The sequence below is a fragment of the Mytilus galloprovincialis genome, chromosome 2 (genome assembly GCF_965363235.1).
Source record: "Mytilus galloprovincialis chromosome 2, xbMytGall1.hap1.1, whole genome shotgun sequence".
Lineage (NCBI taxonomy): Eukaryota > Metazoa > Mollusca > Bivalvia > Mytilida > Mytilidae > Mytilus > Mytilus galloprovincialis.
The window spans coordinates 69,691,387-69,716,905 of record NC_134839.1 but is presented as its reverse complement, the minus strand read 5'-3'; the positions used below and the strand labels follow the sequence as shown (position 1 = coordinate 69,716,905).

General features: G+C 32.5%; 1 protein-coding gene and 1 long non-coding RNA gene across 2 annotated transcripts; one reads left to right on the top strand and one right to left on the bottom strand.

The window, feature by feature from the left end:
• On the bottom strand, window positions 1-25,090 carry LOC143064258 (14 kDa phosphohistidine phosphatase-like). Its single transcript, XM_076236954.1, has 3 exons — window positions 24,734-25,090; window positions 17,001-17,125; window positions 1-183 (listed from the first exon to the last, which is right to left on the bottom strand). Exons 1-3 carry the CDS (start codon window positions 25,008-25,010, stop codon window positions 91-93), a joined length of 495 nt encoding a protein of 164 aa, XP_076093069.1. The 5' UTR covers window positions 25,011-25,090; the 3' UTR covers window positions 1-90.
• LOC143064257 (uncharacterized) lies at window positions 8,774-11,141 on the top strand. Its single transcript, XR_012975209.1, has 2 exons — window positions 8,774-10,451; window positions 10,988-11,141. It is a non-coding gene; the product is annotated as an uncharacterized LOC143064257 (long non-coding RNA).
• Window positions 25,091-25,519: the final 429 nt, after the last annotated feature.

The window sequence follows — 25,519 nt, the reverse complement described above, 5'->3', positions numbered from 1 at the left end:
TTTCTTTTTCAAGTCTTATATTTAAATAATATCTACAAATATGCACCAAAATAAATACAAGTAAAATGTCTTCTATTGCACATCAAAATGTTAGTATCCTTCATAACTGATAGAAATGTTCTGATATTTGTATTTCTTGTCTAACAGGGCACCAGTTATTTTGTGATCTGCTTGTCCATATGCCTGAAAGTAAAGCATGATCTCAATGAGACATATGTACAGCATTAGAAAGTTGTAATTATTACAGCAGATGGGAAGTAACTCAAAAGATAAAACGGTGATGTCTTAATTACTTCAAAGTTACTTCCCTTAGATTATTAGAAATTTAAATTGCAACAGTTTTCATGTCATTGATAAATACCAATAATTTGACTGGGTATAGCAAAAAAAAAAAAAAAAAATGACATTATGATAAGGCTATTGGTACTTTACGGAACGGAACGGAACGGAACGGAACGGAACGGAACGGAAAAGAATTTCATTTAAGGTATCCAAAGGGGGCATTTATCAAAATTTCGAAAAATCTTTAAAACAAAACAAACTTTAAAATTTCTGTGTTTTACGGTTTTCCATATACAAATAACACAAATGTATACTAAATCTCATCTTCACAGGTGAAATGTGTAATAATGTATAACATCGGGAAATACTCTATAGATGAATATGTCGGATTGTCCTGATAAATTATCATGAAATTAACGCATTTGCAAGTCATGCATTATGATATCTAGACTGACCTCACGTCGTTCTTGATTAGAGACAGTGATCAAGTTGAATCTGATTTAAACTTATTAATTTATTTTTCCGTTCCGTTCCGTTCCGCAAAGTACCAATTGCTCTGAGGAATTGGTATTTAACGGAAAAAACGGAAACAGACATCTTTAATGTAATTAAAGCTGTATGATAACAAAAATTGTCTGACACCTCTTTTTGCATGAGTGGTATGTGTTTTAGATAGCATTTTCGACTTGATCAATAATAAAAAATTTAACACAAAGGCAGGTTACACAAAAAGTCTTTCGCCTTCCATCGGTAATTATATTTTAAAAAAGAGGCCTTCAACAGCCCGTTCCGACGATGATTAGAGACAGTGATCAAGTTGAATCTTTATTTAATCTTTTAATTTATTTTTCCGTTCCGTTCCGTTCCGCAAAGTACCAATTGCTCTGAGGAATTGGTATTTAACGGAAAAAACGGAAACAGACATCTTTATTGTAATAAAAGCAGTATGATAACAAAAATTGTCTGACACTCTTTTTGCATGAGTGGTATGTGTTTTAGATAGCATTTTCGACTTGATCAATAATAAAAAATTTAACACAGAGGCAGGTTACACAAAAAGTCTTTCTCCTTCCATCGGTAATTATATTTTAAAAAAGAGGCCTTCAACAGCCCGTTCCGACGATGATTAGAGACAGTGATCAAGTTGAATCTGATTTAAACTTTTTAATTTATTTTTCCGTTCCGTTCCGTTCCGCAAAGTACCAATTGCTCTGAGGAATTGGTATTTAACGGAAAAAACGGAAACAGACATCTTTAATGTAATTACAGCAGTATGATAACAAAAATTGTCTGACACCTCTTTTTGCATGAGTGGTATGTGTTTTAGATAGCATTTTCGACTTGATCAATAATACAAAATTTAACAAAAAGGCAGGTTACACAAAAAGTCTTTCTCCTTCCATCGGTAATTATATTTTAAAAAAGAGGCCTTCAACAGCCCGTTCCGACGATGATTAGAGACAGTGATCAAGTTGAATCTGATTTAAACTTTTTAATTTATTTTTCCGTTCCGTTCCGTTCCGCAAAGTACCAATTGCTCTGAGGAATTGGTATTTAACGGAAAAAACGGAAACAGACATCTTTAATGTAATTAAAGCAGTATGATAACAAAAATTGTCTGACACCTCTTTTTGCATGAGTGGTATGTGTTTTAGATAGCATTTTCGACTTGATCAATAATACAAAATTTAACACAAAGGCAGGTTACACAAAAAGTCTTTCTCCTTCCATCGGTAATTATATTTTAAAAAAGAGGCCTTCAACAGCCCGTTCCGACGATGATTAGAGACAGTGATCAAGTTGAATCTGATTTAAACTTTTTAATTTATTTTTCCGTTCCGTTCCGTTCCGCAAAGTACCAATTGCTCTGAGGAATTGGTATTTAACGGAAAAAACGGAAACAGACATCTTTAATGTAATAAAAGCAGTATGATAACAAAAATTGTCTGACACTCTTTTTGCATGAGTGGTATGTGTTTTAGATAGCATTTTCGACTTGATCAATAATAAAAAATTTAACACAGAGGCAGGTTACACAAAAAGTCTTTCTCCTTCCATCGGTAATTATATTTTAAAAAAGAGGCCTTCAACAGCCCGTTCCGACGATGATTAGAGACAGTGATCAAGTTGAATCTGATTTAAACTTTTTAATTTATTTTTCCGTTCCGTTCCGTTCCGCAAAGTACCAATTGCTCTGAGGAATTGGTATTTAACGGAAAAAACGGAAACAGACATCTTTAATGTAATTACAGCAGTATGATAACAAAAATTGTCTGACACCTCTTTTTGCATGAGTGGTATGTGTTTTAGATAGCATTTTCGACTTGATCAATAATACAAAATTTAACAAAAAGGCAGGTTACACAAAAAGTCTTTCTCCTTCCATCGGTAATTATATTTTAAAAAAGAGGCCTTCAACAGCCCGTTCCGACGATGATTAGAGACAGTGATCAAGTTGAATCTGATTTAAACTTTTTAATTTATTTTTCCGTTCCGTTCCGTTCCGCAAAGTACCAATTGCTCTGAGGAATTGGTATTTAACGGAAAAAACGGAAACAGACATCTTTAATGTAATTAAAGCAGTATGATAACAAAAATTGTCTGACACCTCTTTTTGCATGAGTGGTATGTGTTTTAGATAGCATTTTCGACTTGATCAATAATACAAAATTTAACACAAAGGCAGGTTACACAAAAAGTCTTTCTCCTTCCATCGGTAATTATATTTTAAAAAAGAGGCCTTCAACAGCCCGTTCCGACGATGATTAGAGACAGTGATCAAGTTGAATCTGATTTAAACTTTTTAATTTATTTTTCCGTTCCGTTCCGTTCCGCAAAGTACCAATTGCTCTGAGGAATTGGTATTTAACGGAAAAAACGGAAACAGACATCTTTAATGTAATAAAAGCAGTATGATAACAAAAATTGTCTGACACTCTTTTTGCATGAGTGGTATGTGTTTTAGATAGCATTTTCGACTTGATCAATAATAAAAAATTTAACACAGAGGCAGGTTACACAAAAAGTCTTTCTCCTTCCATCGGTAATTATATTTTAAAAAAGAGGCCTTCAACAGCCCGTTCCGACGATGATTAGAGACAGTGATCAAGTTGAATCTGATTTAAACTTTTTAATTTATTTTTCCGTTCCGTTCCGTTCCGCAAAGTACCAATTGCTCTGAGGAATTGGTATTTAACGGAAAAAACGGAAACAGACATCTTTAATGTAATAAAAGCAGTATGATAACAAAAATTGTCTGACACTCTTTTTGCATGAGTGGTATGTGTTTTAGATAGCATTTTCGACTTGATCAATAATAAAAAATTTAACACAGAGGCAGGTTACACAAAAAGTCTTTCTCCTTCCATCGGTAATTATATTTTAAAAAAGAGGCCTTCAACAGCCCGTTCCGACGATGATTAGAGACAGTGATCAAGTTGAATCTGATTTAAACTTTTAAATTTATTTTTCCGTTCCGTTCCGTTCCGCAAAGTACCAATTGCTCTGAGGAATTGGTATTTAACGGAAAAAACGGAAACAGACATCTTTAATGTAATTAAAGCAGTATGATAACAAAAATTGTCTGACACCTCTTTTTGCATGAGTGGTATGTGTTTTAGATAGCATTTTCGACTTGATCAATAATACAAAATTTAACACAAAGGCAGGTTACACAAAAAGTCTTTCTCCTTCCATCGGTAATTATATTTTAAAAAAGAGGCCTTCAACAGTCCGTTCCGACGATGATTAGAGACAGTGATCAAGTTGAATCTGATTTAAACTTTTTAATTTATTTTTCCGTTCCGTTCCGTTCCGCAAAGTACCAATTGCTCTGAGGAATTGGTATTTAACGGAAAAAACGGAAACAGACATCTTTAATGTAATTACAGCAGTATGATAACAAAAATTGTCTGACACCTCTTTTTGCATGAGTGGTATGTGTTTTAGATAGCATTTTCGACTTGATCAATAATACAAAATTTAACAAAAAGGCAGGTTACACAAAAAGTCTTTCTCCTTCCATCGGTAATTATATTTTAAAAAAGAGGCCTTCAACAGCCCGTTCCGACGATGATTAGAGACAGTGATCAAGTTGAATCTGATTTAAACTTTTTAATTTATTTTTCCGTTCCGTTCCGTTCCGCAAAGTACCAATTGCTCTGAGGAATTGGTATTTAACGGAAAAAACGGAAACAGACATCTTTAATGTAATTAAAGCAGTATGATAACAAAAATTGTCTGACACCTCTTTTTGCATGAGTGGTATGTGTTTTAGATAGCATTTTCGACTTGATCAATAATACAAAATTTAACACAAAGGCAGGTTACACAAAAAGTCTTTCTCCTTCCATCGGTAATTATATTTTAAAAAAGAGGCCTTCAACAGCCCGTTCCGACGATGATTAGAGACAGTGATCAAGTTGAATCTGATTTAAACTTTTTAATTTATTTTTCCGTTCCGTTCCGTTCCGCAAAGTACCAATTGCTCTGAGGAATTGGTATTTAACGGAAAAAACGGAAACAGACATCTTTAATGTAATAAAAGCAGTATGATAACAAAAATTGTCTGACACTCTTTTTGCATGAGTGGTATGTGTTTTAGATAGCATTTTCGACTTGATCAATAATACAAAATTTAACACAGAGGCAGGTTACACAAAAAGTCTTTCTCCTTCCATCGGTAATTATATTTTAAAAAAGAGGCCTTCAACAGCCCGTTCCGACGATGATTAGAGACAGTGATCAAGTTGAATCTGATTTAAACTTTTTAATTTATTTTTCCGTTCCGTTCCGTTCCGCAAAGTACCAATTGCTCTGAGGAATTGGTATTTAACGGAAAAAACGGAAACAGACATCTTTAATGTAATAAAAGCAGTATGATAACAAAAATTGTCTGACACTCTTTTTGCATGAGTGGTATGTGTTTTAGATAGCATTTTCGACTTGATCAATAATAAAAAATTTAACACAGAGGCAGGTTACACAAAAAGTCTTTCTCCTTCCATCGGTAATTATATTTTAAAAAAGAGGCCTTCAACAGCCCGTTCCGACGATGATTAGAGACAGTGATCAAGTTGAATCTGATTTAAACTTTTAAATTTATTTTTCCGTTCCGTTCCGTTCCGCAAAGTACCAATTGCTCTGAGGAATTGGTATTTAACGGAAAAAACGGAAACAGACATCTTTAATGTAATTAAAGCAGTATGATAACAAAAATTGTCTGACACCTCTTTTTGCATGAGTGGTATGTGTTTTAGATAGCATTTTCGACTTGATCAATAATACAAAATTTAACACAAAGGCAGGTTACACAAAAAGTCTTTCTCCTTCCATCGGTAATTATATTTTAAAAAAGAGGCCTTCAACAGCCCGTTCCGACGATGATTAGAGACAGTGATCAAGTTGAATCTGATTTAAACTTATTAATTTATTTTTCCGTTCCGTTCCGTTCCGCAAAGTACCAATTGCTCTGAGGAATTGGTATTTAACGGAAAAAACGGAAACAGACATCTTTAATGTAATTAAAGCAGTATGATAACAAAAATTGTCTGACACCTCTTTTTGCATGAGTGGTATGTGTTTTAGATAGCATTTTCGACTTGATCAATAATACAAAATTTAACACAAAGGCAGGTTACACAAAAAGTCTTTCTCCTTCTATCGGTAATTATATTTTAAAAAAGAGGCCTTCAACAGCCCGTTCCGACGATGATTAGAGACAGTGATCAAGTTGAATCTGATTTAAACTTTTTAATTTATTTTTCCGTTCCGTTCCGTTCCGCAAAGTACCAATTGCTCTGAGGAATTGGTATTTAACGGAGAAAACGGAAACAGACATCTTTAATGTAATAAAAGCAGTATGATAACAAAAATTGTCTGGCACTCTTTTTGCATGAGTGGTATGTGTTTTAGATAGCATTTTCGACTTGATCAATAATAAAAAATTTAACACAGAGGCAGGTTACACAAAAAGTCTTTCTCCTTCCATCGGTAATTATATTTTAAAAAAGAGGCCTTCAACAGCCCGTTCCGACGATGATTAGAGACAGTGATCAAGTTGAATCTGATTTAAACTTTTTAATTTATTTTTCCGTTCCGTTCCGTTCCGCAAAGTACCAATTGCTCTGAGGAATTGGTATTTAACGGAAAAAACGGAAACAGACATCTTTAATGTAATTAAAGCAGTATGATAACAAAAATTGTCTGACACCTCTTTTTGCATGAGTGGTATGTGTTTTAGATAGCATTTTCGACTTGATCAATAATACAAAATTTAACACAAAGGCAGGTTACACAAAAAGTCTTTCTCCTTCCATCGGTAATCATATTTTAAAAAAGAGGCCTTCAACAGCCCGTTCCGACGATGATTAGAGACAGTGATCAAGTTGAATCTGATTTAAACTTTTTAATTTATTTTTCCGTTCCGTTCCGTTCCGCAAAGTACCAATTGCTCTGAGGAATTGGTATTTAACGGAAAAAACGGAAACAGACATCTTTAATGTAATTAAAGCAGTATGATAAAAAAAAATGTCTGACACCTCTTTTTGCATGAGTGGTATGTGTTTTAGATAGCATTTTCGACTTGATCAATAATAAAAAAATTAACACAAAGGCAGGTTACACAAAAAGTCTTTCTCCTTCCATCGGTAATTATATTTTAAAAAAGAGGCATTCAACAGCCCGTTCCGACGATGATTAGAGACAGTGATCAAGTTGAATCTGATTTAAACTTTTAAATTTATTTTTCCGTTCCGTTCCGTTCCGCAAAGTACCAATTGCTCTGAGGAATTGGTATTTAACGGAAAAAACGGAAACAGACATCTTTAATGTAATTAAAGCAGTATGATAACAAAAATTGTCTGACACTCTTTTTGCATGAGTGGTATGTGTTTTAGATATCATTTTCGACTTGATCAATAATAAAAAATTTAACACAGAGGCAGGTTACACAAAAAGTCTTTCTCCTTCCATCGGTAATTATATTTTAAAAAAGAGGCCTTCAACAGCCCGTTCCGACGATGATTAGAGACAGTGATCAAGTTGAATCTGATTTAAACTTTTTAATTTATTTTTCCGTTCCGTTCCGTTCCGCAAAGTACCAATTGCTCTGAGGAATTGGTATTTAACGGAAAAAACGGAAACAGACATCTTTAATGTAATTAAAGCAGTATGATAAAAAAAAATGTCTGACACCTCTTTTTGCTTGAGTGGTATGTGTTTTAGATAGCATTTTCGACTTGATCAATAATACAAAATTTAACACAAAGGCAGGTTACACAAAAAGTCTTTCTCCTTCCATCGGTAATCATATTTTAAAAAAGAGGCATTCAACAGCCCGTTCCGACGATGATTAGAGACAGTGATCAAGTTGAATCTGATTTAAACTTTTAAATTTATTTTTCCGTTCCGTTCCGTTCCGCAAAGTACCAATTGCTGTGAGGAATTGGTATTTAACGGAAAAAACGGAAACAGACATCTTTAATGTAATTAAAGCAGTATGATAACAAAAATTGTCTGACACTCTTTTTGCATGAGTGGTATGTGTTTTAGATAGCATTTTCGACTTGATCAATAATACAAAAATTAACACAAAGGCAGGTTACACAAAAAGTCTTTCTCCTTCCATCGGTAATTATATTTTAAAAAAGAGGCATTCAACAGCCCGTTCCGACGATGATTAGAGACAGTGATCAAGTTGAATCTGATTTAAACTTTTAAATTTATTTTTCCGTTCCGTTCCGTTCCGCAAAGTACCAATTGCTCTGAGGAATTGGTATTTAACGGAATCAACGGAAACAGACATCTATAATGTAATAAAAGCAGTATGATAAAAACATGTCAGACCCTTCTTTTTTGAATGAGTGGTAAGTGTTTTAGATAGCATTTCGACTGGATCAATATTTAAATAAACAGCTGCGCCATGAGCGCATGATACGCCCGTCGTCTTGTGAAAAAACATTTTAATGTAAGTGCGGTTCTACCCACACATCAACCTATCTTAGAATGAAAATGACCTTTATTTTACACATGAGGGATGTCAGGGAATGAAACTGTACGTGTATTGCTTGGCCGCTCAAGTCCTCTTGATTTATAACGGATTAAGAAACAAATTGAAAACATGTAAGATTATTTGCAAAAGTAATTGCATACATTTAATTCACTGTCCGTGTCACTGCTAGTCATGATAGCCCTACGATACAAACATTTCACTAGATTTTTTCGGGACAAACTAACATGTAAATCAAAGAATTTCAAAGAAAACGTTGTCGGATAAGTCCGAAAATTAATAAGTGCGCTTAGACTAAGAATGTTTTAAGGGTTTTATCAAACGAAGTTATGGGAAAGAAAAGAACGAAAATAGAATGCTTTTTGATACACTCTTAAAAGGACCCTTAATGCATTCTTTGTGTAATCGTAAACTATGACTTACGAAGACTTTAAGAGAAGTTTCTTGTTACCGCGGGCCCCTGTATCATGAAATTAAGTTTCATTTAAGAGAAAACGCTTTACAAGAAGATTACGATGGTGATAAGAGAGTATCTGCAATCCCCTCGTGGGTTATCTTAACAATTTAACGGCTATCTTAGTATACACTTACGATAACTAGTTAAGATAGCCCTATTATCGACTTCGAAGTAACCGTCTTTGATTTCTAAGAGAATATTAGTATTTGCGGCAAAATCGGTATTAAAACTAAAGTCGTCTACTGTATGTGTTTAAAAGAATGCTAAAAATATACTATGATTCGTTTTTTGTTGCAGACTCTACATCCACTGTCAAGTAAAGCCCTGTTTAATGCTCCTTTCTGGCATAGATAATAAACGAATATTCAAGTTAATAAATTCTATTCTTCAAAAACACATCTACATGGAATGGTAACAATAAATCAAGAGAACAAATCAACTAACATATCATACAAATACGGAATGCAATCCGCAATACGAAAAACCCCATAACTGGTTAAGGCGAGATAACTCTCTTAAAAGGATGTTATCTTTACCAAACGTCTTGACCATACCAAACTGACATATAACACCTGTTCATTGATAATTTGTATTATTCTATGTATTTGTTGTGATTTTGTCCCATGTACATTTTACTTCATAACTCTTTATTAACATACTGTTTGTAGATTTTTTTTACTGATATGTAATAATACGTATCAGTATTACCACCGTAGGTATAGTGTCCGGTTGAGATCGGGTTTTTTCGAGAGCGTCCAGTTTTTTTCGAGAGATTATGACTAAAAATGTAAACAAACAGACATGTTTTCCTGTAACACGTAAAATAAATGCTTAAACTAAATTTACAAGATCAAACAAGTTAAGTAAGTATTTGTGATGAAAGGATGTTGCCAACCATACATACTTTGCAGTTAAAAAAGTTTGATTTGGCCTAATAATGCTTTTATGCCAAAATATAGAAAAAAGCAATTTCTATACACATACCAATGCAAATTTCAAAGAGCATGCACACATGATGTCTTTATATCCTTACATTTACATATGCTATAACAAAAGTTTTAGTTATTGTAATTAAAAGGCAATTTTAAGGGTATATTCATTTCCATCTGTTCAAGTTTTTTCGAGAGCAGTTCGGGTTTTTTCGAGAACAGTTCAGGTTTTTTCGAGAGATAAACCAATTTCTTACGGTTTAAAATGTGCTATTTAAGTACATTTGAGTTTAAAAACGAATGAAAAGTCATCGGTTCTTTCAAAGTTTATAACTAATGCATTACAGCAGTTTGATAATGTTGCATAAGCACATACATTTCATAAAAAAAACATAATTTATTTCTATATATTGTTGTATTGCATTATGAATTGCATGGACACCGGTATGCTTTATACCTATATTATTTGGATTAATCAAATCTACCTATGTCTATAGAAAAAAATGTTCACATCATGCATGATCACTGTATTCAAAGGACACTGGTTAACGTATGGTTAGATCAATCAAACATATTGCCATCCATGTTATTGAAATGACGGAACTAAGCTAGTGTACTGACTCGTCCGTAATTATTTCATGATGTTTCCGAAAGTTGACTTACATTTACTATCTTCTTTGTTACTTTCCCCTCTTTTGTAATTTCCCCTTATTTACATGCTCACGTTGATGATTCAGCATCATTTATTGATATATCTGCCAGATTCCGGCACAGTGTACGTTTATAGCATATTGACAATTTGAAGAACTGTTTATTGTAAACATATATAACATGTATTGTGTTTTGATGACGTATAAAACGTTGGATAAATGACAATGATGACAAATATGCCACTTCACCAGATTATTTGTTTTATTGTTTCACAACCGTTTGTTATTACTTGTAAACACACAGATACAACATTTACACTATAAAAATGTTCTATAAACATTCAAATACCCTTTTTGGTAATTTTTGTATGATTCATAGCACCCCCCTCATTTCGTTATTTTTAAAGTATGGAAAGCAATTCGTGTCATAATTTGCATACATAATGTTTGATACTTGTCGAGTTTTCAACACATTAAAAGCTGAACACACCAGTTTTGACTCACAGTTATGTTACAAACTTGATATATTGTTAATACTTGTATTTTTTATGTGAATGTATGGAACACAATTAGTGTCATAAGCCAACTTTGTATTTTTGTATGTTTTGGCAAATCTTTTTGATTGATAGGTTTTATATTGAGTTTTTATTTGTTCTTTCAGCTTTTTACCGTTTGATGTTCACGTTCAGTTTGGAGTTATACTTACCTGTCATCATTTGTAATCATTCATTGAACACCAGCATACCTTTGTTATTCATGCTACATTGTGTTAATAGAGTGGATTATATGACAATAAATAAAACGGTTATCTTTAATGAAGTCCATTATTTAATGCCCGCAAAGAATAGATGGGAGTCATTACAGCTAGCATGCTGATGTCCAGATAAACATATTGCATAGATCCAAATATACGTATATCGATATGGAATTTATGTGATTTAAAAAAATCTACATTTTAGAGTGCCATGGATTTTAAGCTGAAACTATTCGTAATTTGAACAATCGTTTTGTGGGCACGGTCAAATTTGATTGATATTTAAGTACGCATTGCTTTTGCGCCAATTCTTAAAAGTTGTAGTTTTTCATTTGCGCCAAAAAATAAATATTGCTTCTGCGCCATTGTGCAGGTAAACTAATTAAAAAGTGAAAATATAGAAAATTTAAACAATATCTACGGACACACCAGCTGTCATCAGGAGATAGGAGAAAAAAAACCAGATTCAGTGGCGGATCCAGGGGGGGTGGGGGTTCCGGGGGTGTGCACCCCCCCTTTATTTTTGCCGATCAATGCATTTGTATCGGGACATATGTTTTGCACCCCCCCCCTTTTGCCCTGGGTTACCTGGGTTAGCACCCCCTCTTTCGAAAATTCCTGCATCCGCCCCTGCAGATTAAATACGGAATGCACCTCTAGAACCGAAATTTCCCGCTGATATTATAGTAAGACCTTTGCCTATAGGTTTTGTAACAGAACAGACTTTTAGTTTTTATAAATACTTTGATTAACAGCAGTTATTATTGTGGTTTTATGACTTTTAAGGAGTTACCATTTTTTATAGTGCTTTGATAAATCCGAAAATGTTTTAACAATTTGCAAACATTTTTTTTATTATAGTGTAAACCAGTGTTTAGTGCTCATATTTTTATGAAGATATATTTTAAACATATGTTTTAATATTTATGAGACCTTGTTTCTAATATAAAATTGAGAATGGAAATGGGGATCACTGTTTCTTATCATCTTCGGAAGGCCCCTTTTTTAATTTATAATTACCAATGAAAGTAGAAAGACCTTTTGTCTAACCTGTCTTTGTGTTATTTTTTATACGTCCGTCAATTTTGACGGGACGTATTATGGTATACAAATGTCCAGTGTCCGTCCGTCCGTCCGTCTGTCTGGTGTAAACATGTCGCACCGTAACTTGAGAACGACTTATCCAAATTTTTTGAAACTTAACATAGTTGTTTCTTATGATGGTCAAATGATCTGTATACTTTTTTGTGAAAATAAGATTACAACTTTTTGAGTTATGGCACTTTGTAACTAAAACAGGGGTGTGTTTTTTTCACATGTCGCACCGTATCTCAAAAACGATTCTTGATTATGGCTTAAAACTTCAAAGGCTTCTTAGTTATATTAATCTTAATATATCTGTATACTTTTTGGTGATGATTCAAAATGTAATTTTTGAGTTATTGAGTATTTTGTAAAAAAAAAAAAAGGGGGGTTTACATGTCGCACCATATCTCAAAAACGATTTATGATTATTGCTTAAAACTTTACACACTTCTTTGTTATATTAATCTAAAGATCTGTATACTTTTTGGTGATGATTCATTTTTATATTTTCGAGTTATTGAGATTTTGTTAAAAAAAAGAGGTTTTTTTTCACATGTTGCGCTGTATCTCTATTGCTTAAAACTTAACAGGCTAATGTTGCGTCGGGTTTCCAAATACATCTTGTACAATCTTCCTATTGAGCGGGAATAAGGAATGAGTCAGGATATACTAAGCATGACATCCTGTACAACCCTGTGTTATTCAAAAAAGATTTATGTTTTTTCACAAGACGACGGGCGTATCATGCGCTCATGGCGCAGCTGTTTATTTAAATATTGATCCAGTCGAAATGCTATCTAAAACACTTACCACTCATTCAAAAAAGAAGGGTCTGACTTGTTTTTATCATACTGCTTTTATTACATTATAGATGTCTGTTTCCATTGATTCCGTTAAATACCAATTCCTCAGAGCAATTGGTACTTTGCGGAACGGAACGGAACGGAAAAATAAATTTAAAAGTTTAAATCAGATTCAACTTGATCACTGTCTCTAATCATCGTCGGAACGGGCTGTTGAATGCCTCTTTTTTAAAATATAATTACCGATGGAAGGAGAAAGACTTTTTGTGTAACCTGCCTTTGTGTTAATTTTTTTATTATTGATCAAGTCGAAAATGCTATCTAAAACACATACCACTCATGCAAAAAGAGGTGTCAGACATTTTTTTTTATCATACTGCTTTAATTACATTAAAGATGTCTGTTTCCGTTTTTTCCGTTAAATACCAATTCCTCAGAGCAATTGGTACTTTGCGGAACGGAACGGAACGGAAAAATAAATTAAAAAGTTTAAATCAGATTCAACTTGATCACTGTCTCTAATCATCGTCGGAACGGGCTGTTGAAGGCCTCTTTTTTAAAATATAATTACCGATGGAAGGAGAAAGACTTTTTGTGTAACCTGCCTCTGTGTTAATTTTTTTATTATTGATCAAGTCGAAAATGCTATCTAAAACACATACCACTCATGCAAAAAGAGTGTCAGACAATTTTTGTTATCATACTGCTTTAATTACATTAAAGATGTCTGTTTCCGTTTTTTCCGTTAAATACCAATTCCTCAGAGCAATTGGTACTTTGCGGAACGGAACGGAACGGAAAAATAAATTTAAAAGTTTAAATCAGATTCAACTTGATCACTGTCTCTAATCATCGTCGGAACGGGCTGTTGAATGCCTCTTTTTTAAAATATAATTACCGATGGAAGGAGAAAGACTTTTTGTGTAACCTGCCTTTGTGTTAATTTTTTTATTATTGATCAAGTCGAAAATGCTATCTAAAACACATACCACTCATGCAAAAAGAGGTGTCAGACATTTTTTTTTTATCATACTGCTTTAATTACATTAAAGATGTCTGTTTCCGTTTTTTCCGTTAAATACCAATTCCTCAGAGCAATTGGTACTTTGCGGAACGGAACGGAACGGAAAAATAAATTAAAAAGTTTAAATCAGATTCAACTTGATCACTGTCTCTAATCATCGTCGGAACGGGCTGTTGAAGGCCTCTTTTTTAAAATATGATTACCGATGGAAGGAGAAAGACTTTTTGTGTAACCTGCCTTTGTGTTAAATTTTGTATTATTGATCAAGTCGAAAATGCTATCTAAAACACATACCACTCATGCAAAAAGAGGTGTCAGACAATTTTTGTTATCATACTGCTTTAATTACATTAAAGATGTCTGTTTCCGTTTTTTCCGTTAAATACCAATTCCTCAGAGCAATTGGTACTTTGCGGAACGGAACGGAACGGAAAAATAAATTAATAAGTTTAAATCAGATTCAACTTGATCACTGTCTCTAATCAAGGACGACGTGAGGTCAGTCTAGATATCATAATGCATGACTTGCAAATGCGTTAATTTCATGATAATTTATCAGGACAATCCGACATATTCATCTACAGAGTATTTCCCGATGTTATACATTATTACACATTTCACCTGTGAAGATGAGATTAAGTATACATTTGTGTTATTTGTATATGGAAAACCGTAAAACACAGAAATTTTAAAGTTTGTTTTGTTTTAAAGATTTTTTGAAATTTTGATAAATGCCCCCTTTGGATACCTTAAATGAAATTCTTTTCCGTTCCGTTCCGTTCCGTTCCGTTCCGTAAAGTACCAATAGCCTTATGATAACTGATATATATATCTCAATATATGAACAAAATTCTAAAACATTCTTAATCATTTTTAGAGGTTTTCCAGGAGTAAATCTCATGACTGTTAAATGTTAAAAAAACAATGTGATTTTTTTTATTTTTTTTTTTTATCAATTAAAATATTTTGGATACTCTTATCTTAAATAAAAGTTTGTGCTATTAAATTATTCAGATATATTTCTAATAGTGTTAGATACAGCATTTTAAATATACTTTTAACCTGTATTTCAACATGAAAACCTTACTGCAAGGAGCCTAAGCTAATGAGCAGGGTAAATATGTTGTTTGACAAGTGATACTACAATGCATGCTAATGAGATTCTAGGAAGAAGTGTCTAATATACATGATACATGTATGTAGAGTATTTGATCATTGCTAATATTTGATTGTTTGCTCACATACTTGGCACCATATGAATATACATGTAATTAGACAGTTCCTGAAGTGCATCTTATCTCAAACACACTCACCCACAACCTAATCATTGATTGATTGATGGAGGAATAGTACCAAAGGGCAAATATAAGATGCATCACAACAACAAATTAAGTTGACATAATCATGGACCCTGCTTTGTACTAGAATTAACATGCAGAGCCAGATTTTTAAAGTTCACCTATCATGACACACTATTCTGACTCTATATACTGCCAAATCTTTACTTATTTCTTAATGCTGTGTGTATGAAGGGGTCCTTAAAACCAATTATTAAGACTTTTGGTGACCTAGCAAGGGATCGAATCCATGATTTACCCTCAGCACTGTTGGTCATAAATTGATAATACTAACTTTTACAGGCTGTCCCAAAATGTGTGCATTCTACATGTATATATGTATACTTTATTTTTGTTAATGTGCCTGTAGTAATTTTGTGTCATGAATTATTACCTTCCATTCCATTTCTATTTTATAACAAACGGATACTAATCTAGACAGATTAATATATTGCCTTTTCCATATCATCTCAAGTATCAACCCTGAGATGTTAATCAAGGGCTGATATGGAAAAGGACATGTATTAATCTTTTTATGCCCCACCTACGATAGTAGAGGGGTATTATGTTTTCTGGTCTGTGCTCCGTTCGTTCGTCTGTTCGTCCGTCCGTTCGTCTGTGCGTCTGTTCAGGTTAAAGTTTTTGGTCAAGGTAGTTTTTGATGAAGCTGAATGTTTTCTAGTCTGTGCTCCGTTCGTTCGTCTGGTCAGGTTAAAGTTTTTGGTCAAGGTAGTTTTTGATGAAGCTGAAGTCCAATCAACTTGAAACTTAGTAAAATAAGACTTTTGACCCCAATTTCACGGTCCACTGAACATAGAAAATGAAAGTGGGAGTTTCAGGTTAAAGTTTTTGGTCAAGGTAGTTTTTGATGAAGCTGAAGTCCAATCAACTTGAAACTTAGTACACTTGTTGCTTATGATATGATCTTTCTAATTTAAAGCCAAATGAGACTTTTTATCCCAATTTCACGGTCCACTGAACATAGAAAATGAAAGTGGGAGTTTCAGGTTAAAGTTTTTGGTCAAGGTAGTTTTTGATGAAGCTGAAGTCCAATCAACTTGAAACTTAGTACACTTGTTGCTCATGATATGATCTTTCTAATTTAAAGCCAAATGAGACTTTTTATCCCAATTTCACGGTCCACTGAACATAGAAAATGAAAGTGGGAATTTCAGGTTAAAGTTTTTAGTCAAGATAGTTTTTGATGAAGCTGAAGTCCAATCAACTTAAAACTTAGTACACTTGTTGCTTATGATATGATCTTTCTAATTTAAAGCCAAATTAGACTTTTGACCCCAATTTCACGGTCCACTGAACATAGAAAATGAAAGTGGGAGTTTCGAGTTAAAGTTTTTGGTCAAGGTAGTTTTTGATGAAATTAAGTCCAATCAACTTGAAACTTAGTACATATGTTCTCTATAGTATAATCTTTCTAATTTTAATGCCAAATTAGATTATTACCCAATTTCACGGTCCATTGAACATGGAAAAGGATAGTGCGAGTGGGGCATCCGTGTACTTTGGACACATTCTTGTTATAATATACTCCTGATGTACAAACACACCCCATATCAGCCCAAGCAATTGATGTCACTGGAGTGAAATCATGACAAGGTAACTTCTACTAGTTACACATCTGTTACAACTATCATATAATAAATTAAATTAACCTGAGAATGGCCATATATTGACAGTTTCTTCTTTGACGAATCATGTTCTATTCTTCCTCCACCCATACACTCACAGTCCAACCCTGCATTTTCTATTTCTGGCACAACATCATCATAGATATCAGCTGTAAACACAAATTAAAACAACTATAAACTTATATATACTGAAAATTTACATCTCTTGGTAATGTATAGGCTAATTTGTAGCAGCTTGTAAAATAAACATCATACACAAAAATGTTCTAAGAGGTTATATACTTCTTAAGGGCATACAGTTCTAAGAGGTTATATACTTCTTAAGGGCATACAGTTCTAAGAGGTTTTATACTTCTTAGAGGCATACAATACAGGAGATATTTTAGAGTGAAACACCCAAACCACCAGCATTTATTGCAGAACTACAACATTTGTACATACCACTGTGGTTCTTCATTGTGATTCTTAAATATTTTTTATCTTATCAGTAAATAATCTTTGAAAAACATATTTATGCTTAAAATATTATTCTGTAATGTCAGTTTTGTTTAATTCTAATTACTTGTAGCTGTACATGTATGCAACTATGTTTGTTCTAAGCATGCAACCACAACACATCAAACTGATTAAGAAATAGATAGAGTGTGTAAAATTACACACAGTACATACAGTAACACTAACAACATAATCAAGTTCTATTCTTTGTAAAATTTTGCCGAAAGTTCTTAAAATCAAGAATTAGGAATATGCATTGGGAAATCCCAAAATATAAAACAGGAGGTGCATTACTGTAAATGGTTTAGAATACTGGAATTCAATACTTTTTCAATTATATCTAGAAGGAATTATATATCCATCAATCCAGACCTGATTTAATCTCACAAAAATTAAAGTGATCAGCAGGGAAAAATTAACCTTTAAAAATTAAAGATGTAAGTAAGGAATAAAATGTACTTCTCTTATCAAATATTATGGTCTCTGACACAAATTATTTTGACACATTCCCTCTAAATTGCCTGTGATGTAATTTGTAATGAAATCCCTGTTATAATTAGATATGATAAAGATGAGATTATCTGTCTATACACACACTTTTTATTTAGGTTTTCCATGTCTAAAAAGAAGGCAGATAAGACTTGCAGTTATAAAGGTGCCAATAAAAGTATAATTTATGTAAAATTAGATAACCATGTTATTTACTAATCGAGGGGGAAAGAGCTATATCTAATGTGCATTAGCAAAAAAGGTACTCATACCACGTCTTCTTATATCTACATTTAGTGTAAATATGCTATCTTAACTTCTTTCACAAAAATGTTACTTTTAGTGCAAATCTTTGGTAAAAAACAATAGAAGATAAACAAGTATTTAAAGACAGCAAGTACACTGCAATCAACTAACAAGATGGAATGTTAGCTTTTGCTGCTAATGAGACCCCCTCCCTCATAAGTTAATAAGTATTCTGTAAACAGGAAATTGATGAGAAATGGATGTGAAAACATATTACACAGAATAGCATTCATACAATGTACATGTATACGCTGAATTGAAGTTTAAGCTTGGTTCCAATTATAGGAAGCTCTCCTATATGCATATCACATGTACATGCTGAAAAGGTCACAATCTATATATTTAGGTATTGGAATTCCTAACTAAAGAAAACCAGAGCCTGTGTTCCTGGATCTATGAGCATCTTCAACAGTTGCCACTTTCTAGCATTTTTATAGACTAGGACACAATATTTTGAATTTATATATAAAAAAAACTTTTTTTATTTGTCATATCTTGTAATGCTAATCTTTTTTTTTCTGTTTCTCTCTATTTAATAGAGTTTCTACCTATGCTTTTTGCTTTTTGGGAAAAGACTGACATATAAAGATGACAGAAATAACCATCCAGACGTGATCAACAAATGTGTCAATTAAGTCACAATTGTCAGTCCACTACTTCCAGCCCTTGAATGAAGTTTTTTCCCCTTTTTGTGTTTTTTTTTAACAGTATGCAGATCTCAACATTCTGAATATTACCCCTATGTCCTATTTTTTAGACAAATTGGTTGACAGCCAGTAGGATCAATGGACACAGTTTTAAACTAGATACCCAAATGATAATTGTGACTATAAAGTTTGAGTCTAATTTCCCCAATAGAGGAGAAGATATTTGTAATCTTTAAGGTCAAAGACAGACACTAAGTGATGAGAATAGCTCACTTCACTCTTTGGATCAGGTGAGCTAAAAGACAGACCTACACAATAAAGACAGACACTAAAAGATGGCATTTAGCAAGGCACATTTAACATCGAAGTCATGTGCATTATATTACACCTCAATTACTTTGTACATGTAACTTTAAAAGCTGAAACTATCTTTTGATAACCCAAGATAAAGTTTTGTTTAGGTTGAATTCACAGTAAGATTGCCAAAAATTATGCGATAAAAAGTAAATGTTGTTCATGAAAAACAGTCAAGGAAAGCTTTCGTTTCCCCTCTTTTGGTCTCCATTTAATTAAGAATATCCCAATATTATATCTTGTCCAACCTTCATTTTTTGGAAAGAAAGATTGTGGTAAATGAAATAAACACCAGTTACAAAATTGGCTTTTTAATGGCAAAAGGTTGGCCTTTCCTAGTTATAACCAGTAAAAGTCTAATAATAGATGAAGAAGTTCTGATAGCTGATTATAAGATGATGTTATTCTAACAATATAACATAATGTACTGTTACAGATGTATTACTTCACCTGTCTTTATTATCAACATTATACACAGGTGGAATATCTTGGCATTCTAAACAAGAGGCCAACAAGGTTAATATCCAATTTGTTATAGCCAATGTCTTTATGTTGATTTCTTAGGTATGTGTAACATGTGTTGTAGATTTCTTACACATTTTCTGTATGCTAGAACAACATATTTCATAAATGTATGCAATTCAATGGACTATGATAATTAGGTCATCAGAAGGACATGAACTACAAGAATTCTAAACACAAAATTTAATTTATCTACCGGTACATATGTATATACATTATGTACATGTATTCCGTAGTAAGAAACTGATCATTATGAATATCACTTATATTAGGTCAACTTTAATCTAAAACTTCTCTTGACAGAAAATTTCCTCAAATAATAATTGAATTCAGTATACATTGTATATTTAAAGTACACTGAAGTTCTTTCATCCTATTGAATTTCAGTATTTTTGTGATTTTACTTTTCATCTGAGTAAGTTTCAACTTCAACCCTAAATTTTGTTACAATATTTGTATGCCGATTTTTTTTTAATGTTTAATATGAGGACTTGTGTTGTTTTTTTTTCCATTCTGTTCAGAGAATAACAGAGTGTTGAGATTTATACCAATCAATATTTTTCATAGTTTAGTTAGATGCCATAGGAAGAAATTTGTACATCAACTTAGATGAATGCTCTTTTTGGATTTTATTCATTTGAAAAGGTTTGGAAATAAATTACACAAATTGTAGTTTATAAAAATAATTCTTTAAAAGTAGTACATGTATTTGATGATTATAATTACCGTTGAGTATATGTTTCTTTATAGACATTCTGTCTTTTCATATCAAATATATTTTTGAAAATGTGGCAAAGTTCCAGTTTTGCTAAAACAAAATACAACATTTAATTTGGATCAAATAACATAAAAGGTGCTTGAATTGAGTTTCATTAAAAGTTCAATGAAATCTAGGTATAGCCACTGGTTAAAGAGGATGGACTTACAATTTAAGAACCATTGTCAATATCATATCATTATTTCCTCTTAGAAGTTACTCATATCTTCATGCTACCATCAACATAACTATAAGTGTTTGTCTCACATATTCGATCTTGCAAGACAAGTTTAAGATTTATAATCCTGGAAAATGATTTTCAAAAAAAATATTCTGTAATTGCCAAAAGTATGCTGCAAAAAACTAGGTTCAGTGTACTTACTCTTATGACCTTGACCTAACTAGTTCATTCATAAACAACTAAGGAAACTGTCAGAGAGTATTACTTTTACTACTGATTGTAAACAAAATTAACTACAGATGTTTCTGTAATGAGGAACTCCTGTCTGAGGGGCTCACTTGGGGTTACTGGGGTAAATCATTTAATGAATAAACAGATTAGAAACTGTCAATAAGTCAATCATCAAATGAAACAAGATGCAGACATTTCCATAAGACAGTTTACAGCAAAAATAAGATCTAGAATTATATTCTTACTAAATCAAATTCTGGTTATTTGAAGCAATCTTCCAAATATTTTGCCAAATGTGAAAATAAATATAATTCTAGTCTTTTTTTGGCAATCAATCAAACAAAAAAATGTGCATATTTTTCAAACTTCAACTTATTTTTAGACATTATTGAAATAAAATTCAATGAAGGTTCCATCAAACTATCTATTCTCAATTCATTTCAAGCAAAGCTGAAATAAGGGGCACAGTGTTATATACATGCAACTATATCAAAGGAAAATTATAATTACACATAAAATAAAGTGTGGATACATAATATAGTGCAAATTAAAGCATTGTCTTTAACATGGAGGAGACTTAAATGAGACTGCAGTACCATGAACAAATCTGTTGCCAAACGTAAAAGCACGAGTTGTCCAAATCATTCATAAGAAAAAATTAAGTCCCAAAAAGATACCATTTTGGAATTGAAATGTAGCTGACATCAATCTTTCTCATATCTAGATGAAGATAGAAGTTGAGCTAAGATTTGAATATAAGATAGAACATTGCTCTATTCTTAATAAAATCTAATAAGATTCCCAAAATATTATGCTACACTGAATAACAGGAAGATTTTGTGATATAATTCAAGTTTTAATGATACAATCTTCTTATGTGTACTACATTTTGTAGCACAGGCATTTATATTATAATATATCAATATTCATAGTGGACAAGTAAATTTATATTATAATATATCAATATTCATAGTGGACAAGTAGATTTATATTATAATATATCAATATTCATAGTGGACAAGTAGATTTCATATACATTAGAACAGGTAGCAACTTCACAAATATCACTGCATAAAAACAGGATTTTGTCATTAGCAAATAGATTTTGAACTGAAATGGCATTTGGATTTGATCCCATCTTAAAAGACTAGGCAATAAATAAGGAATAAGGAATAAAGAAGTTACATTCTAACATGCTTGTACACAAGGTAACAGTCTGCAGGAACACATGTCACTACTCTACCCACACACATGATGGTCACCATCCTGACTGGGCCACCCTGTCTTTGCGATTACTCTTAAATTCTAAAGGCAGAGGAGTGGCAAAAACCAATTATCAAAGCTTTGATTCATCCCAGTTCAAGAATAAACATTCAATCTCTTGCACCACTCGCATGACCAAAAATCTTGATTCTGTCAGTCCAGTACACTAACCTAGAGGTGGATTGACACCACAAACACTTGCACTTTGGAGTCCAGCAAAATCTCCAACAAGAGACAACAGGGACAGTTTTATTTTTGACTAAAAATCAATTGACCTGTACTAGACTGTCTGAACAGTACTGAATTTAAGACTTACAAATTATCTTAAGGTATCTCTTATAAAAAGAGGAATTTTTAGACTTGATTGCTCCAGAACTAGAATTCACTATTAAAAGTTGTGTTTGTGGTGCCATTTTTGTTTTTCATTCTTGCAATCAAATTTTTTCAATGATCCTAAGTACTCACTGATCTCAAGTAAACAATGAGATTTCTACATGTTAGCATAAAATTACAATGCTATGATGATGGTACGATAAAGATTTTTTGATTAGTTAAAATAAGTATTTGTAACATTTAATGTTAAATTATTAGATCCTTATTAATGTACCTCATTTTGATGGAATCATTATAATTTACTTAGTACTAACAGCTAATTTTTCCAAAGGAACATCAAAGGAATACTGAGGATTACATCATTGGAAGGTTTCATCATTCCACTCTAAATAACATATGGTTTATACACCTACCTCCATAATTACATAATCTTATGGAATGAAAGTAATCAGGGCAAAAACATTTCAAGATGGGATTGTCATAATTTCACATTTTTATAACTTTAAGCTGGCATATTGTTTACTTACATGTATATAATGTACATACAACATGTATATATCAATTTAACTTTCTAACTTTAAGCAACTAACGAATGACAATTTATCCTTTATTAAAAATTAAAACACTTGTGAATTTTTAAAATTGTTTGTGTATGAGGGGTTAGAGTCTATAAATTTGTTAGTAGATATAAATATATATCTTAAATCTTATTTTGGTACATGTTAAACTTCATTTTAATTTCAAATATACTGACATCAATATATTATGCCATTATATGTTTAAGCCTGAACATGCAAACTACTGAATAGATGCATGACAATCTCAAACATGCAAGGTAAGGGGGAGTGTTGGCAACTTCAATAGTTGTTCAAGAAGATGTGGTATGATTGCCAATGAGACAACTCTCCATCAAAGTCACAATTTGTAAAGGTAAACTATTATTGGTCAAAGTACATTTTTCAACAGAGAGCCTTGGCTCACACAGAACAGAAAGCTATAAAGTGCCCCAAAAATGACTAGTGTAAAACCATTCAAAGGGGGAAATCCAACAGTCTAGTCTATGTTAAAAACAAGAAACAAGAAACATTTAGGAAACACATCAACAAAAGACAACTATTGAGCATCAGGTTCCTGACTAAGGACAGGTTCAAACAAATGCAGTGGGTTTATACATTTTAATCGGTACCAACCTTCACCATTTTCTGAAACAATAGTGTAACATCATAGAAAGACACACTATAAAATATCAATTGAAATGGCTTTTCTCAATCAAAAGACATCTTAACACAAGTCACTAGACAAGTGAACATATACACTGAACAAATAAATTTGATCTGTTTAACCATACTACATGATTAAGTGCCTAGCCTTAATCAGGAACCTGTACATGTAGTTCAGTGGTTGTTGCTGGTTCATGTAAGTCATACATGTATTTGTTTTTCAGGATCAGGATTCATACATGTAAATTGTTTTGTTATAAATTACAATACATGCAGGCAGTTTTGTAGTTTTCTCTGTAATATTGAATTTTTCATATATTATCTTAAATGTCTAACCCTGTTATCGCAGACCATAAAGTATGGGTTTTCCTCATTGTTGAAGGACGTAAGGGTGACTTACTGACTATTATATTTGCTAAAATCCACTTTTTTTTAACTTTAAATGAGTGTTGTTTCATTGACAATCATACCACATCTCCTTTTTATATGCAAAATCCTAGTCCAAATAATTATGACGTCTCAGAAGGCTATTTTAAGAAAAAAAATATAATAGCCTTTCGAGACGTCATAATTATTTGGACTAGCAAAATCCAAGAGTTCACCAATGTGTTTTGAAGCTCATCAGGAAGTACCTGCCTCATTTTGTGTATAAGCTTTCAATGGTAAGGAGTCAAGAAGAAAGCTGTGCATGAAATCTTTTTTTTAATACAACAGTATTAAATCCCTGTTTTCTGTAAATTGTCTCTAATGATATGCAAGATCATGAATTTAGCCAGATATTGTCATTTAAACTTTGTCATCTTTTTATACTAGAACAATGAGGGAAAAGTTGTCCCCTAAAAGGATATGTGTTAATCAAAGCAACATGCACACCGTCCTTAAATTAGAAAAAAAAGAACTGTTTATCCGTACCCTCCCCCTTTTTTTCTAAAATTTTACGTTATGATTGGAGTTCTTACCGTGATAATTAGCTTTACCAGAACCTCTGACGATATGTTTAAATTCTCTGTCTTTGTCTGGGTCGTGCACTTTTATCAGAATGTATTTAAATTTTCCATGTGAATCAATTTTGACATCAGGAATATTTGTAAACTTCGGGTTTTTGTGTGCAGAAGGTGATGCGATATCAGTGGCTGCTACCGCCATTGTTTTGCTTTGTTGTCGAAAAATTGATAATGTTCCAAAACTATAATAATACAATCTTCCCGAATCAGCTACTAATTTTCTATAAAGCATTCATGGACTTCCAGCATTGATAGAAAAAGTGTTTTCCAAAGTAAATGTTTTGATTGGCTGAAAAGGGGATTCCCTTTTGTGGAGCGAAGTAAAAAGGACATCAATTACGGTTACAGTAATGAAACTGTATCCGTAGAATAATTAAAAAAATACTCATAGATCATGGATCGACCTTGATCATCAACCATTCCGTATCGTCGTATTTATATACCTAGTTAAACTGTTAATTAAAAAAGTCTTAAAAGTGGTCGTCTGGGATTTTATCATGTTTATATAAAGACAGACATGTCTTAAAAAGCAAGTGTCAGTGTCTGAGGTCAGTGTACTCTATTTGGATGCAATATCAGTTTAAATGTATCTATATATATAGGATCATAGCCTAATTAGCGTCTAATATAAGTTGCCGTATACAAATAAAAATACCTCGTCTAATGATACAGTGGTTCAAAAGAATCAAAACAATCATACATTTTGACAGGAGAACCAATTTTTTTTTGGGGGGGGGGGGG

Excerpts from the sequence above, each read along its gene's own strand:
- LOC143064258 (XM_076236954.1), bottom strand. The coding sequence starts at position 25,010 with ATGCTTTATAGAAAATTAGTAGCTGATTCGGGAAGATTGTATTATTAT. Across the intron at positions 17,126-24,733 it reads TGGTAAAGCTAATTATCACG|CTGATATCTATGATGATGTT; the intron begins GTAAGAACTCCA and ends TTGTGTTTACAG. Across the intron at positions 184-17,000 it reads CAATATATGGCCATTCTCAG|GCATATGGACAAGCAGATCA; the intron begins GTTAATTTAATT and ends CTTTACTTTCAG.